The sequence below is a fragment of the Monopterus albus genome, unplaced genomic scaffold (genome assembly GCF_001952655.1).
Source record: "Monopterus albus unplaced genomic scaffold, M_albus_1.0 scaffold77.1, whole genome shotgun sequence".
NCBI lineage: Eukaryota > Metazoa > Chordata > Actinopteri > Synbranchiformes > Synbranchidae > Monopterus > Monopterus albus.
The window spans coordinates 408414-425856 of NW_018127957.1; the positions used below are offsets into that span (position 1 = coordinate 408414).

Below are 17443 nucleotides of genomic sequence, written 5' to 3' on the forward strand. Positions count from 1 at the left end.
GCAAGCTTTCATGTTTGGTATGCTTACAGTTAAAAGGGTTATTGAGAGAGTGAACGTCTCTGTCTTGCTTTAGGAAGCGGCCTAATGATACAATTTCCTGTTTATATTTAAAAGAGATAAGCTTCTCTTCAGCTCATACTCAGGTTTGTACAGATTTGAAAAGTTTTCTTAGAGATAATACTGGAGTAAGGTATGTGTACATTGACATGTATGTTAATCACTAAGTGTGCTGCATTATATGCATATGTAAATCATTCTTCATTTTACATATGGTTTGGTAGGAGCTATTATTTAAAGATCCCCTCCAGAGTTTTTTTTATAAAAATACTCTGCCTTGAAAAATATAATGTCTAACAAAGTTTTCCCCACAACAAAATTCACTAAACTTCTGAAAAAGACCTGAAAACATGTCTGGTCTTTGCCCTTCACTGTAAAATCCAGTGTTCATGCATATTCAAATATATGCAAATGATCTCGGTCATCAGGCACCGCCCAGCTGAGGTAACAGTGTACCAGGACACTAAAGAAGGAGTGATTATTATAGAGATTAAGCTCTATATGTTTAAGCCTCATCCAGACCCAGACTCTGATTATCATCTGTGACCAGAATGGTTAGTGTGGTTAGCGCCTTGTCTCTGTATAACACTAGTTGTTGGTTTGCAATCAGTGGCTAACATGGTCATAGTGGTTTTACATTGTAATTATGTAGCATTAACTGTGTAAAAGAGATCTATGAAAAATGTGAAGACATATTTACAGTCTGGCTGAGAGTTTCATAGTATGACAGGCTAAACATTAGGTTACTACCAAGGAGCCAAAATAATACCTCAACAATGGTGCATGTCTCACTATGAACTAATGTTAAATAGGAAATATAGTTAAATAGCTGACCTGTCTGTCCTGTCCTGAATCTGCCTCTGTTTCCGTTCTCCTCCACCTAGCCCAACTCCTTCTTCTAATACAATAAACTCCTTTCTTGTTTACTTCCTGGTAGTCTGCATCCTTGGGTCCAACTTCTCATGCCTCGTCCTAACAATATGGGCTTGTTCAACAATGTTTTACAATTTTGCTGACCACACTTTTGTGTGCAGCCAGATGTTATTGGACACATTGTGGAGGAGAGGCAGAATACATTGTTAGAGGGAGGAATACATGGTGAGCAGATGGAGTCGGGGCTGGCTTTTACAGATATATTCATATCTGTAGCCACACACTGAGGACGCAGAAATTACACTGGCAGGAAAATAGAGCCCCAGAAGTTACAGGTTTCAATCTGCATTCCTAAAATCTGCAGGTATTTGCATGAGGAGCCATGATTGGCTTTCTTGTTTGTGGCATCATACATTTTGTTTGCCCATCCATGTTTGAACCTCAGATTTCAGGGTTGCAAACAGACATCCGCCCCCTTCAGCAGAGGAAAGTGAAAACTGCCTGTTAGTGTCAAACTATGCACCTATACCAGTCAGTATAGTAGAAGACAGGTATTAATTGGCTCTAAAAATAAGAAAGCACATTTATGAGTGAAAGGTGTTTTTAATGGGGAAATGGCACACATCTTCAAGCTGTCTCTCCTGGTTCTGTAACAAATGTACAGAGAAAGCCAGAGAGAAGCTTAAACCTTGGCCCCGTCTCACCTACAACTTGCTAATCATGGCATGAAGTGGGTGTGCATGTAGGATCTTCAGTTTTGGAAAGTTACACAAATGACACAACCCACCAGTTGTTTTCACAGTGTGCTGGAATCCCATCAGTTTCAGAAATGAGTTTGTCATGCATTCACTTGTACATTTTGTGTGGGTGTCTCATATCTCCAGATGTGGCCATCGGCTGTTTTTATAATTATATATATATGTAGCACCTGAACACATATCTTCCAGTCCACAACTGTCCTCTTCACCTTCCCCAAATGCATCTTTGTTCTCTTGGAAAGGTAAGAGCTTTAATACAAGATATTTGATCATGTCACTCACAGCACAGAGGTAATAGTGCTTTCTCACTCACTGTGTTGACCATAGCCAGTTCTCTCTCTTCTGGTGGTAGAATTTGTTAAATGTGCCTCTAAGATGGCTGAACTGTCTATTGTAAGTTGAAGAATCTGTGATTCAGTATGGCTCTGACTGCATTACCTTGAACATTGGGCAGCTATATTCACTAGGCTTTGGGGAAAAAAGAGAAACAATTCTGACCCAAATCAGAGAGAGTGAGAGAAATAGTAAAAAAAAAAACAACAAAAAAACATTTTGTCACTTTAAACAAATGCTAAATGGACAGGTCACCACTCTGTCACAGGGCTGACACATAGAGACAACCACATACACTCCTACAGGCAACTTAGTCACCAGTCAACCTAAGCTGCATGTCTTTGGACTGTGGGAGGAAGATGGCGCAACCGGAGAGGTCATATAAGGAAAAAGAAATGTTGTTTTAAATGACTGATTACATCAGTCTGTCCATAGGTTTTTGAAAACAGCCTTCCAAAATACTTTGCTGGGTTTTATTTTTAAAAAAGCCGAGTCAAGCACTGTGTTGACAGAGTACTAACTCTACTATTTAGGATATGTAATTGGAACTCGTGTTTATCCATCACTGCTTGTGGGCAGAGTAATGTCTAAAACCAACAACAAAATAAAAGTCAGGTAAATAAGAGGAGTCGACAGCATCTCGAAGCCTCAGTGGTTTAAACCACTGACGCAAGCAACAGCTTGGTACATTACAACACTGTATTATCCAGAAATCCAGTTCATGTGTCATATTACAGTGTTTTTAACAGCTAACAGCAGATAAATGACTCATATAGAAAAACCAGCTTCTTTAAATAAATATTTTATTTGAAAATAAATACATTTTCTTAAAATAGAATCAATAACATTACAAAAGCTTTGGGGGAGTGGAAAAGAAGGAGGAGGGAGAAGGGGTTTACCCAAATGAATGCGTAATTTAGAACAAGGAGTACAGTCTCAAACGTTTATCTTTCTTAAGACAAGTTCCCACAAAGTGTTGTACTGTACATTCTCAGCCACTTTATAGGAAAGCAGTGGTATCCTGCACGCTTGCTTCAAAATGCAGTCTACTTGGTCTTAAAGCTTCAGGCCCCTGCACCCAAAAACATTGGTATACTGTATCTACACACTCATTTGTAAAAGCACAGGATATAATCTCTTGTCAACACATCAAAATCAGCCACTGATTTACATATACATCTGACAATGTTTTTTTCAAAAGTACCTTAAACGTGTCTAGATCAACTTCACTGCTAGTCTACAGTACAAAGATACAATACACAAGAAGGCTGCGCTTAGTGACATAGTAGTAATCAGAGGTCACTGTCTCGCTAAGGCCAGAAGTATCTCCATGTGACCTGTGAGGCTGTGAGTTTCTCTGGGTGCAGTTTGCCAGGCAGAAAGTCAAACAGTGCAGAAACTCACTGGCACTTCTCTGCCTTTAGAACAGTACTTCAGTGCCCATTGTTTGACTTGCGAGCTAGGGGATGGCAGATCTCCAGAGAGACAGGGGCAGCAGCACAGTTGGACTGGAACAGATTAACACAGTGTACCATCTCAGCCCTGACCTCTCTGCCACCTCCACAAACAGCATTATGAGTGCAGGAAGTTTTCCCTCAGCCGGCCTACAGTGGCAAAGCAGCAGCCTTGACAAGACCCTAATTACCAGCTGCACAGAAAAAAAAGAGAAAGGAAAAAGCGCCACAGAATATGTCTTTTTTATATAATTATTGAGTAATTGGTGAATGTGCTGGCTGACCTCAATTAAGACAAGTGTGTAAGAACATGTCATTTCAATTTAATCAGTAGAAAAGCAGCAGTGTAAGCTAATCTATGGCAAAAACAACAACTTTGCAGACTTCGTGCTCCTCACTCACTTTTCCTGCCTAATGAAATCAATCCCACAGGTAGCGGCAGCTTCAAATGATTATAGTAAGCACTGTCAGCGAGTGCTGTGTCCACACATTGTGTCCACTCGCCAAAATCTCTCTTCCCTCATTCCCTGCACGGGACTCCAGTAAACCTCAGCGCACCAGGAAATGGTTTGTGGAAGAGGGTGCCATTCGATGGGTTTTAAATGTCTCACTGCACTCATCACACATATACACATAAATAACACACAGGCATAAATTCTGCAATCACTGTAGCTTCTTTCCTTTTTACTATCCTGATTAAAAAAGAAAAATCAAACCTCAGATCTGTGCCCAGCAGCTTCTGATTGCTGCATCTTTGCTTGATTTTCTTGAGTACAAGTCACAGTTAAATTGATTCTCATATATGAATACATTTCTCCACTTCTACTAAGCAGTGACCCAAGATTTGTTTGCAATGACCATCAAAATGTCTGACTTGGAGCACTGAGACTTGAGAGCCATACTCTACAAACAAAAGCTCTGTTTAAGCCAACACTCTAAGCAATGAATCAGTTACAGCTAAGCGATGCAAAACATTAAGTGATAGCAGATTCTATCAGTCAGGTAAATGACGCTGAAAGCTGAAATGATCAATGTAACACAATCCACCTGATCAATCTGAGACAAATCCCATCACATCACCAAGGAATTCTGCATAACCTTGCTTTCCTGCTCTTCAAGGATTTTTTTTTTGTAGGAAGAGCCAGCCTTCAATATGCACACACATACAAAAAAAAAAATCATTCTTGACTCTAAATCCCTTTATCCCCTTCATCCTTGTATAATCAAATTCAGAGGACAAAATTTTAAAAATCTGTAAAACATCTGCTACTGGTTGAAGGTGTCATCAGAGATAAAATACATTTTATCACAGAATCTAGCAGACCCAGTTGGACAGTCTTTCCAGGTTGCCTACCCCCATTGTGTTTATTAAGCTCCCAATTATCCCAAAGCCTCTGCACTGCAGGCACATGTGCTGAGGGCCAGATGGGTACAGACAGAACCCGCTGCATCAGGATGCTGTAATTTGGCCAAAGATAACAGATCGTACTGGCGCCAGCTCAAAGAAGAGAAACCTGGCGCTCTTGCTGTGTTTTCTCTCATCACAATTCTTCATCAACTCGCAGGCAGGTCAGTGTGAAGGTGTGCTAGACACTGTCATATACACAGACACAAATACACTCAAACAGAACAGAGAGATTGTCTCCTCTTGTCGTGCTACCGTAGCCATTCAGTCATTCTTTGGGGTGTTCAGTCCAAACTAACAGCCCAGCTTTCAGCCGCTTCGCTCAGCAGCTCACTGTGCTTGGCTGCTGTTTGCACACAAAGTCTGATATGAAGTCAAACTCGTTCTGTCCCAGGAAGAGCTCGGGCAGCTCCTGAACACGATCCAATCCAAACTCCAGCACCAGTGAAGTCAGAACCTCCTCGTCAATCAGATCCATGTCTGTGCCATTTAACCCCAGAGGGCCGCCAATGTGCTGCATGCCTGATAGCTGGGCTGGACCCACCCGATACTGGGCACCATTGGGCAGGTGGTGTCCGTTGGCTGAGCCGAGTGGGTGTCCATGATACTGAGTGTTGAGTTTCTGCAGATGCATGCTGGCCATGAGCTGCTGGGAGGTGAGGTTACCAGGGAGGTACTGCTGCAGGTGTCCACCTTGCTGCTGCTGCTGCTGCTGCTGCTGTTGGGGGTGCATGTGGTGGTGGTGCTGCTGCTGTGGGCCCTGGCCATTGTACATCATGTTCCCAGATATCATTTGGTGGTGGTGGTTGGCCATGGGAGCTCCGTTCACAGGGCCGCCCATTCCTCCTGGTCCCACCATGCTTTGCCTCTGTCTCATGGCAGCCTCCATGTTGTTTTGAGGGTTTCTGCCATAGTGCATTACCTGGCCATTAGGCAGAGCGCGCAGGCCGGGCTGGCCGTTGTGCTGTGGAGGTCCATTCATGCCCATCCTGAAGCTGTGGGTCATGGGCATCATCATGTGTTCAGCCATGGCTGCTCTCTCACTCTGAGAAAGACAGTTGTTAAAATAAAACACATCAATTTTTTGAAATACAACCAGTAGTCATTACAACCTAAATACATTTAAAATATCCACAATTTAAAGGGGTACTCCACCAATTTCACACATGAAGCTCCCTGAGTACTACTCAGCCTGTGAAAACTGCTGCATAATATCTTTTGTGCTTCTGGAGGGAGCTTTCTAAAGTTCTAGGGGTGTAATAATGCAACCAGCTCATGGTGTGGTTCAATACACAATACAAGGCTTACACTTACAGTAAGAATGAAAGCTAGTGTCACAGTTATTTATTTATTCTGTTCTTTTTTTCTCTTTTCAAACATTTTGTTTCTTATTCAAATATTTCCATTATTCAGTATTAGTGTAACTGGATTAGTATGGCTAATGTAATGTGTGGCTACTGGCTAGTGTAGTTAGCCCTAGTAAAATCGGAGTCAACAACAGGTCAGTCAAGAAAACAGCTCTGGACTATTGACCCTTCTTGTTAACATAAATCCGTTACATGGGAGTCTTGACTTGATATTGGGATCCATTTTTCTGTTTCACGACGCATATTGTCACATTTTTTAATCACAATACATTGTTAAAAAATACTGCCAAAAATACCAATTCTTTTCCAGCTTGGGGACAACTCCCAATCATAAAAACAAGACTAAAACACAACTGAAACATATTTTCACCACAAGACAGCTGAATGTGCATGACCTGTGTTCTGATGATCTATGCTGCCGTAGCACAAATTGAACCCTAACCCTAACAGAGCCCAAGATTGTGGGCCTGTGCACACACAGAACTGCTAAATAACATATTGATACTGTAGTGTGCTGGGGGTAGGGAGGGGCACCAGCAGAGCGCCTGCCTGCCGCTATGGACAGAGACTGTGTGTTCCAGTTACTGTTATGTTAATATTCTGTTATAGGGCGTTGGGCCAGGACACCATGACTGAGGGTTCTGGTGGAACTAGTGGGTTTCAGCCATCGTGTGTGTGTGTTAGGAATAAAAAGTCGCTATCCAGGGTTGTTTGGGGTATGACTCTGACTCTGCTACAGTATCTCCAACCTTCATTACACTGGTGTTAGAAGTGAGATCAGATGACGATGTTGCTACAGGGGTTTAAAACACGACCCAAATTGAAAGTTCCTGCAGCTGCTGGAGGATTGCCTGCCAAAACGAGACCCCTGATGGAGCCAGTGTTCCACACACAGAAAACTCCAGCTTGGAGCCAGAGGCCAGGCACCAAGGGGCGCTGAAGCTGCCACGCTACAATGAGGACAAGCCACTGGAGATGTACCTCATCCAAGTGCAGACAGCAGCACAGTTTATCTCCTGGCTGATCAAGGAGACTGCCGCCTGTTTTACCCTTGCTCTGGAGGGCAGGGAGCTGCAGATCCTCGCTGCAGCTTGAGGTGCGACTCGACTGGTCTGCCATTGAGAGGGCACTGCAGCACAGGTTTGGCCAATGCATGTGCTGTGCTCCCCCAGGCTGGAACACTGAGTGCAGCAGGCGGACGTAGAGGAAGTAGCCAGCCAGGGCACTGCTGCAGCACCACCACAGAAAGGAAAGAGTAGAGCAGCTGAGCGACACAGGTATCAGATGCCATGCCTTAGTGGTCAGGGGGTCCATCATCTCCCTGGCACACCCAGGGGCAATGCCGGGTACAAATGGTCCAAGACACCGGAAGTGGGGGCCACCAAGCACCACATCACCACAGTCAGAGTGGTGAGATTGTAACGATGTGGGGAGAGAGGATGCTTAGAGTGACTGTTGCTGGCTGCACCACTGAGCACTGGTTGGGGTTGGGCAACATTCAAGATCCATGCATCTTTCCCTGGTGGTGTGTACCAAGACCAGGCATCCATTTTAATCAAATTAATTTCTTATGTCACCCAGCTCTACAAAGATGTCATCAGGATTGTCTTGAATAGGGATTGCTACTTAAATCTTTATGTGTGTATGAGCTTGTTTTTCTATACTGGTGTGGCCCAAAATCCATGGGTTACTTTCTCCATGGGGACCAGATGCAAGTTCAAATTCTACAAATTTTACAAATATTATGGGGTGTAAGGTTAAAGCAGGTGTCGGCTTTGGTTAAGTGTTAGGCAAGCAGGAGTTCTGGTTAAGGTTGGGGTAAGTCTCCTGGAAATGAATGTAAGTCTAGAGATCCAGTAAGTGATGAAAACAAGGAGGTGTGTGTGTGGGTGTGCCTTTGTATTACTTATATCATGAGGACCGAAACCTGTTAACACACTCACACTATGGGGACTCGGCCATCCTTGTGGGGACCAGAGGCTAGTCCCCACAAGGAATGAAAACACAGCATGTGTGTGTGTGTGTGTGTGTGTGTGTGTGTGTGTGTGTGTGTGTGTGTGTGTGTGTGTGTGTGTGTGTGTGTGTGTGTGTGTGTGTGTGTGTGTGTGTGTGTGTGTGTGTGTGTGTGTGTGTGTGTGTGTGTGTGTGTGTAATGGCACACAAGTCTCCATTACAAAGTGCAGGACTGAGTTTCAAAGATGTGAGCAGAAAGGGTTTAATAAAAGAAATATTACCCGGTTGCATTATGGGGAATGCAGTGTTTTTGGAGCTTGACCAACACAAGACACTAAGAGTCTGGATATCTCTGCTTTGGTTCAGACCATTTTTTCTTCAGTCTTTTTCTGATGAGTCTCCCAGTTGGACAGAATTGCTAAGTGAAATTGCTTGAGTACCCATTTAAAACAATCTAATTAAAAAAAGAGAAACAAACCTCCACTCTCATGACAACACACCTCTTTTCTCTGTTGAAACTACTCTCATCCACAGTTTCTCTTTCTCATTCGAACGTTTCCAGTCAAATGAGAAGTGTCCCCATAAAAAAATCTATCCACCTCAAACCTCCAAGATTACACCATCTGTGAACTGCCACTTCATATCACAGGGACAAGGGAGGGGAGCAATGCCCCTGCAGCCAAAGGACGCAGAGGAATCCTTGTCCAGACCACACACAACCCCCACAGCCCCTGCCTCCATCTTCACACTGTCATTACAAAAGATCTTCAATTAAGATTACCTACAGATGACAAACAGATACTGTTCACACTGAAACTATAATTTGCTGTCAAAGTGATTGGCTTGTTAAAATTAATGACATTATTTTTTAAGCTGCGTCCAAATGGGACCATCATAAAAACACATCCAGAGTACGCATGTAATGAATGTCTGTGAAAAACAAAGACATTTCAGCCTTTCAAAATCCCCCAGAATGAACTCTTACGGTGCCCCTGGCTGCTTGTAGCAATTCAGTCCTTTTACTGCTGATAAAACAAGACAGTTTCCTCAATGACATAAATCTACCATAGCAAATGCTGCTCTTATGTCTTATCTTTGGAGGCTCTTTGCAGATCTGGAGTACATTCAGCCAAATGCCACTTTGTAAATAAATAGTCTGACGGAGTATAATAATTGCTGGCATTATTACACAGGCATGAGACCATTTTTTATCTTCGGGGAACGTGCATGTGAGCTCTTTGACATGATTCGATACCTAAAGTGCTACAAATGTAACAGGCACTGAGACTGCAAGCAAACAAAAGTGACAGGGTGAAATAAAACAGAAATGACTGCCTGCCTCCAATCAGCCTGTTTTTTATAACATAGAGAATATTAGAAAACAGTCAGCAGTACAAAGGGAAAGTGCTGCCTCTTCACCTGTTTTAGGAGTAACAGAAGACTACACCTACCCGATGTATTAATGTGGAATCCGAACAGAGAAGTTGGATCAGTGCCAGGGTCGTTCCTCCAGCTGATGCTCCGGCTACATGCAGCCCTGCGGCGGATTCTAACTCTGCGTCGTCTCGGCAGTCAGAGGAGTTTGTTTTCTGGGTCAACTCGGGGATTATACACATCTATAAGGCACAGAGAGAGAGGCGTGGAGAGAGAGGGCTAGGGAGAGGAGGAGCCACCCTCCTTTCTGTCTCCTTTGTTGCCATTGGTCCTCCCCCTTAATCACTGTGCAAAGAAACATTCACTAACTACCTCCACGGATCCCCACTCAGCTGCGCACGCTATTTCCTAAAGAGATTTCACTACTGCCTGCTATCATTACCCTTACACTATTATACGTAATGATCCTTACTGCCTTAACTGAAAGCTTTCTGTTTAAAGAGCAGCAGGGAAGGATTCTTCAGGCTGTAGGCTCAGTGGAGCCACTTCTGCTGTCAAGAAAAATCCTTTTGACAGGATGTTTTAAATCATTGCACCAGACTGGATCTATATATAACACATGGGGCTCTATGAATATATGTAATAATAGGTGTGTGATATAAAACGGTCAAGATTTAGACATGATCATTTAGTTTTTTATTCAAATAAAACATTTTGTGTCTTACACATTTGGTTGCATTAAGTGAACCCTTTTTCCTTTCTTTCTTTTCTTTGCTGGCATAAAAATGCAACAACAGTCTACTACAGGCCTTAAAGGTGGGGTTGGTGGTGTAAGAGGAAGCTTTATTTTGAAAGTAGACTACTCTTTCATTCTGACTTCTCTCCAAAGCCACTCCACCAAAACACAACGTGCACTGCAATGCAAAATGCCCCCCAAATGCCCCCAAACAAAATAAAACCCATAATCACTTGTCCAGCAGAAATACCCCCACTACGGTGACACTTTTCAGCCTCTTTTGTTCTTTCAGTTGTCTCCACTATTCAAAAGCCACACCAGTGTTAATTCTGGTTTTACTTCTTGCAGCATCCAGTTTCTTTTTAGTTGTAACTTTCTCAAATACAGTGTTACCCACCAAGATCCGTGGCCCCGAACTGTAGTTGGGGACCTCTGGTCTATGGCTAAACTGCTTTAGTCATGGCCCGTAGCTGGTAACTAGTGTTAGAAGTCCAGGCTTTTTCAGCTAACTCTATATTTTCCCCACTCATGGCTGCATGATAAAGGAGTCTGCTCCATGCGGTGGTCTTCTCACTCTCACTTTGCAAACAGGTAGCAACATCTGGCAACAACAACAACATTACCTATAAGGCTATATGTCTTAAAGGGGAAGGCCTGGCCTGTAACAACAGTCTCCGTTTGCAAATGAAAGCTGCTGTGGGTACCTTCTCAACCATAGTTTGCTATCTTTAGCTATCAAAACAGAGCAGTAACATGTCTGCCTGCAATAATAAGTAGGAAGTAGGCTGACAGGAAGGCCATCCAATGGTTTTGCTTGGGACAAGTAAAAATATTGGACAGGCCCTGCTGCCACAGATGATGGATTTTTGTCTTTATGTTGTCAGTGCATTTAATGCCATATCTGACTGCCTATGGAAACACCATTGAGGACCTAGCCAGCCACACAAGAATGAATTGAAATAATAATAATAACAATATTTGTGCAACAGTAAAATTGCACTATTTCTTTGAAAACTGCATGGTTATGTTAAATTCCTTCCAGCTTGACTTGAACAGAAGCTTCTCCACAAATGCTGACCAAATTAAAAACTGGTTTATTCACAATTTTGTGAAAAAAAAATCAAGTCTGACTCACCTTGAGGGAACAAAATCAGATTTCGATTTAGCAGGTAACCTAAATGTAGGCATAAGACAGGGGGTGGCTGAGGTATATCAGGACACAACAGAACTAAATATTTACAGATATAGGCCCACATTTTAATAAAGGCATTGGCAAATTTGCTAAATGTTTATACTGAAGGTATCTGAAAACATTTTTTGATCGAATATTTCACTTTCTTTCTGCTAATGGCAACTAAAGCATGATTAATAGTTTCGTGGTTATGTTTAGGCAATTCAAAGCACTGTCTTAAGGTTAGGTCTATGCTTATGCCTTTTGAAGATGTGTCCAAAATCACATCATTCCCTAACGTTAAAGCTGCATCAGCTGCTTTCTGGAGACAGGAGGAAGGTTTTTCAGTGTTCTGGGTCTATGGGCCATAAAACCAAAACAATGAGCTACGAGCAGTAAAAGTTCTCTTTGGGTTATGGTTCTCTGAAGATAAGTACAGTATGAATGCCTCGGCAGGTCTGCACAGAGAAAGGTGTTATGGGTGACCACAGGTCACTAAGATTTGCAGGGGAGCTGAAAAACACACCTCCCACTTCTTCTACATGCCCCAGCTGATGTCAGGGGGAGACAGAGGAGTATGAGGTTTAATGTGACTGTACTTTACACTAAAAATTCACCCAAGTATTAAAGAAACACCCCAATGACTTGGAAAAACATTTTTCAGTGAACACAATCAGCAGTTATGCTCTTTTCATAATGTAGAGGCAAAGCCACATTCTAATATACTGTACTTTTTATTTTCAGGAAACAGGATTGTACAGGCCCACTAAGCCAAAACTAAAAGCCTGATGACCCGCGCTCATAGTGACAGAATTCTAACATGGGAGAAACCCCACTTTCCTCCAGAAGGACTCCTGGTTTTTATGGAATTTACAGTTTAGAGAACTTCAAAAATATGTGAAAAGCATATTTGTACACTTTGAACTTTCTGTGCTGCTCCAAAGGGGAAAACCAAACCATCAGGTTGTGCTGTTTGGTGATGTGCATCTTCTGTAGGTTCCCTGTAATCTGCTCCTCATCTCTGCTTGAAGCTACAGTAGCACCAGGTTTTAACATTGAATATAATAAATAATACCTGTGGTTCTGCTGCATCATGCCATTGTCTTGAAGCTTGGTCCAGCTGCTTAAATGATGATGTCTTTAAAGAGAATAACATCTACCTTGTAATTGCCAAACACAGCTATAATGGTCACTGTTCAGCAAACATTACATAGTCTAACCTTAACTTCAGTTTTCATTATCGATGTTGGGGTAAACTCACTCTCACAATTATTTCACTATTTTTACCTGAAAAACACAGTTTGTATTGGTCCACCTGTGATATATGTTTCCAGATTTTTAAAATCACCAATGTATACATTTCCTTCGAGATAATCCTGAACAAAAAGCACACTGTATGCATGAAACTGTTGGTCTTACTTGACTTCGAAGGTGTTAGTTCAGTGTTCACCTGTAATTTGGTTTATTTGCATTAATCAAAAGAACAAGGTCAAATTAGTCTTTTCACTTAAGGCAACATCTATCATATGCCACACTGAAGCAAGTGTCTGAAGCAGGATGGAAATGAAACCACCTCCACTGAGCTTCACAGCGAGCACACACACCAGACCTCCCTCCCTGTGTGGAGAAAGTCAGGCCCCCTTAGCAAGAGCTGGGTATGTATTCCTGTTGACACACACACACACACGCACACACACTCTCTGCTGTAGAGGAATGTGTCCTATTTTGGGGGCCGTAAGTCAGCCAGACCTCCGGTCTCTTTCTAATGCTTGATTCACTTGGCCATTGTGTTTTTTTGGAGGGGGGGGGAGGATGCTGTATGTTTTGGTCTGCAGCCACAGCCTCCTCCCTTCATTTATAAGGAGCTGTTGTTCTCTGCAGTCACAAGAACATGGCTTGAATCAGGCTTAGGCTGTTTATTCTGACAAATACAGCTTGACTATCATTTTTCTTACATTTCCAGCAGTGGAATGGAGTAAATACAGTTATGAGGGACTTGTCATGTACTTGACTAAATATATTTTGTGGTGCTTTATAATTCATTAAGGTTTATAAGGAATTATTGTACCCCACTTATTTAACAGCTATAGTTTGTGGTTACTTTTCAGATTTGAATTTTACATGGAAAACTTATGATTCCTTTATAAAATATGATACATTGCTATAGTACTCAGTGGTAAACTATATAAAGAAGGACAAGAAATAATTTGACATTTTGGGACATGTATTTGTTTAATTGACTAGAGCCAGATGAGAAGGTTGACAACACTCATACATCTGTACAGTAAAGAAGACGCTACACATTTGCAGCAAGAATGTGTATTTCAAAAATGTTCCAACAGTTTAATAGTAATGGTAGGATACTGTACTAATTTAATGCTGAAAGGCCACAAAGAGAACCCAAGTGTACCGTACCTTTTCCTGTACTGGAATAGTTTTATAGTGTGGCATTGCTGCAGTGACATAAAGGGAAACAGGCATATTCACTTTATGAGAGAAAATTACAAGGCCATTGATTTAGTTCAGGTTCGGTTGTAATTTACACACATATGTTTGACACATACAGGAAGATGAACGGTGCTCGGCTCAACTTACATCATAGAACAGACATATAAACAGTGTTAAGGGTAAGCTCTTACATTAGCAGCAACAACCTGGATGTAAACAAAATCTTTTTGTGGCAAACCTAACATTCTGGTGGAATTTCAGCAAAACAGTCTTTAAATTTGCACAGCTGAAGGCACCAACTTTAAATGTCCAAATATTGAAGCGTAAAAATGAGAAAATGCTGTTTTATTGGGGGGTTATGTGCTGGACTGTTTCTTGGTCAGAACCAGTTGCCAGGCAACAAGTATAATCGCCTGGTTAGCCTCCAAGTTAGTGGTGGAGTTTACTACCTTTGGACAGAGCCAGGCTAGTTGTTTCTTCATTCCCAGTGTTTGTGTTCATATAGACTGAGGTGCAGCAGGAGCCACTGCGTCCATACGGCGACGTGTGCCGCTGGGATGTCACGCCTCCTAATGCATGTACAATATGTGTGACGACAGGAGGTCTGTCCACATTTAAAATAATCATAACTCAGTGAATTTACATCTGATATTCTGTCTGTTGGGTTTGTTACAAATCCCAGACATGTTTATGATACTAGGTTAAATTAGAAATGTGGATTTTGATATCAAAACACTTGCAGATTGTTACTAACATTTCTAATATTAGTACTTCTAATAATATACTACTAATATTTGTACAATATATTTAGAATGAACATGTACAGTACTTGTAATTATAAAAAAAATATGAAACCCTTTGTTCACATTGTAAAATGGCTTCCATAATAGCATTTTGTATATAATTTTGGAAATAATGAATAAAAATACATAATTCCAACAAATACAAAAGTGAAAAGATTAAATAAACTTTTGGACAACAATCCATCAGCTATACCACTTATTGTGTACAGCCAGTCCCAGCCGACACAGTCCACGAGGCATGGTACACCCTGCACAGGTCGCCAGCCTGACACATTGAGACTAGACGATCATTCACATTCGGACCTACGGGCAATTTAGGGTCACCAGTCAACTGCACCTGCATGTCTTTGGACTGTGGGAGGAAGCCCACACAGGCACAAGTACTTCACACTGTTAGGTATTTTTAGTCAGATAGAAATTGGATAGATACTTTATGTATTAGAAATGTTTAGTGGAGATAGGATGTCTAGTTAGACTGTTAAATGCTTAGTCATGCTTATGAGTTTCTACAGGGTACATCTGGTCAAGGATAACTAGAGAGAAGAGTTGATGACTGTCAGCAGACAGGGTGTTTAATATTATTATTATGACGTGTAGAACTGTAGCCTTAGCCATAATATGTTCTTATGTTTAAGACACGACATGTTACTAGAGGTCGTGTGAGAATGTTTTTAGCTACACACCACTTAATCAACAGACACACACACATTGATTTGCTTCATGTTTTGACTACTGCTATGACCAGCTGCAAAGCTGGTAACAGAGACGTCTCGGTTGACGTTCCTGTGTAGTATGGGGCTAGCCCAACCAAAGGGATATAATGTATAGGCCTGGTGGATTCAGGGTCTTTCATCTTACATCTGCCTGCGAGCAGTTTGGAGGTGCAAGATACCTGAGCGTGTAATGTTAATTTTACCTGTGATCCTTTGAATAAATCAGCACTGTTTTGAAGTTACTTGGACTGTCTCGTCTCTCAGAGTCAGTATGGTAAAAAGTACCAGGTACAACAACACACAAAGGCCCTGGTCATCCATGAGGTTCAAACCTGGAACCTTCTTGCAGTGAGGCAACAGTGCTAACCACCACAGCATTGTGCCACTGATGAAGTATTAATATTTTTGTCATTTACATTTGATTTCACTTTATTTACATACAGTATTTGTACACGTTGTATCAGAACAGTTGCACAGTGTAACAGTTACACATTCTGATAAACCAGTCTTACATTTTTTGTACAATTCAAAATAAACACTGTATCAATACACTTTTGTATCATCTCTATAAGAGTCTGAGGCAGAGATAAAATGTCTTTCCTAGATGCCTCAAGCCAAAACATCAGTCGTGTCTGTGCTGCTTTGGTTAATGCTGTCAGGTGCTATTAGACATGGCAGCACTTAATAATGTGACACCTCCTCAGACTGTTCTGCTTCTTTGATTTCATCTGGTTGTCTGAGAATTACTCTGAGCTAACCAGTAAAACAGTTACCTTTTACTGATCATGGTTATTGGTTACTGATCATTTTTATTACTGTATGCTGCACATCACACAGTGGTCCGACTCATTAATCTTCTTAAGCCTTCAGACTGCACGCCACACCTTTTAACAACCCCAGCATCTATGCAAAGGTAGGAGGACAGATAAGATATTTGTTTATGTGCAACTGCACAAGCAAAGACAAGAGCAGCACTGATTCATTCGCTTCCTCTCTGCTTGTTTTTCTCTATCAAGCCTACTCATTTTCTTGTTTAGCCCCCAACCCCTCGCAAATATACATCCAGGTTTCATGTCACTCTGTGTTTTGTTTCCTGTTCTCCACCCCACCCACCCCATCATTCACACTGACTGTCTTGCTTTTGTATGCTTACTATAATAAGGGCTTTAAGTTTTGTCACAACATGATTAATGCAGTTTTTGCAAAAAGCAATTATTGCCAGGAGGGGGGCAGAGCTACGCACGAGGTAATCATAACAGGCCACTGCTTGAGTTACCACTTGGCCTCATCCAGAGAGAGAGCACTGCGAAATAGATTTATAAAAAGGTCACTGGAATAAATTGCCCCTTAGGTACAGTAAAATATTTCTATATGTCCTCCAACAAAGCAAACAGCCTCTGAAGTCACTGAACTGAACCACATATTCATTAGATTTATGATAAATAGGAAGATTATGGGTGTTTCTGTATTTGTTTAAACAGTAGGATCTGCTTAAGTACAACTGTAAGCACAGATTTTATTACAGTATTCTGTAGGTAACTGCTCAACGCTAATTAGATGTATGTTGATGTGGGTTCAGCTGAAAATAGTATGACAATCATGTAGTATATTGAAAATGGGAAATCTGTGTTTAAACAGTTCAGAATGGCCGTATAATTTCAGAGTATGCTGATGGGTCAGAGAGCTGTGCACTGGCAGTATGACAGCATCTATTTTATTTGGGCGTAATCCAGTGACTGGCGATGGACTTTGGCTGATGCATGTGTTTCATTTTGCCAGCACTTCTAGATTATTATGCACCAAGTTGTATATATTGTAACTTTAGGAAAAATTTGAATATCATTGTTATAATTACCATTGAGATGTGAACACAATTTGAAATGAACTTGTCAATCCAAACAAGAAAAAGAGAGCAATGGGAGTAATGGGCTCAAAGGTTGGATTGGTGATAGGATTTCATTATAAATACTGTCTTGGTGTTCCAGCACGGAGCTTTCT

The 17443-nt window shown here is 41.6% G+C and overlaps 1 protein-coding gene across 1 annotated transcript; it reads right to left on the reverse strand.

Annotated features, from left to right (window-relative positions):
- Positions 1-2848: 2848 nt before the first annotated feature.
- On the reverse strand, positions 2849-9864 carry cited4a (Cbp/p300-interacting transactivator, with Glu/Asp-rich carboxy-terminal domain, 4a). The gene is made up of 2 exons (XM_020606425.1): positions 9652-9864; positions 2849-5925 (listed from the first exon to the last, which is right to left on the reverse strand). The coding sequence occupies exons 1-2, from the start codon at positions 9814-9816 to the stop codon at positions 5203-5205; spliced, it is 888 nt and encodes a 295-aa protein (XP_020462081.1). The 5' UTR covers positions 9817-9864; the 3' UTR covers positions 2849-5202.
- Between the last annotated feature and the right edge of the window lie 7579 nt (positions 9865-17443).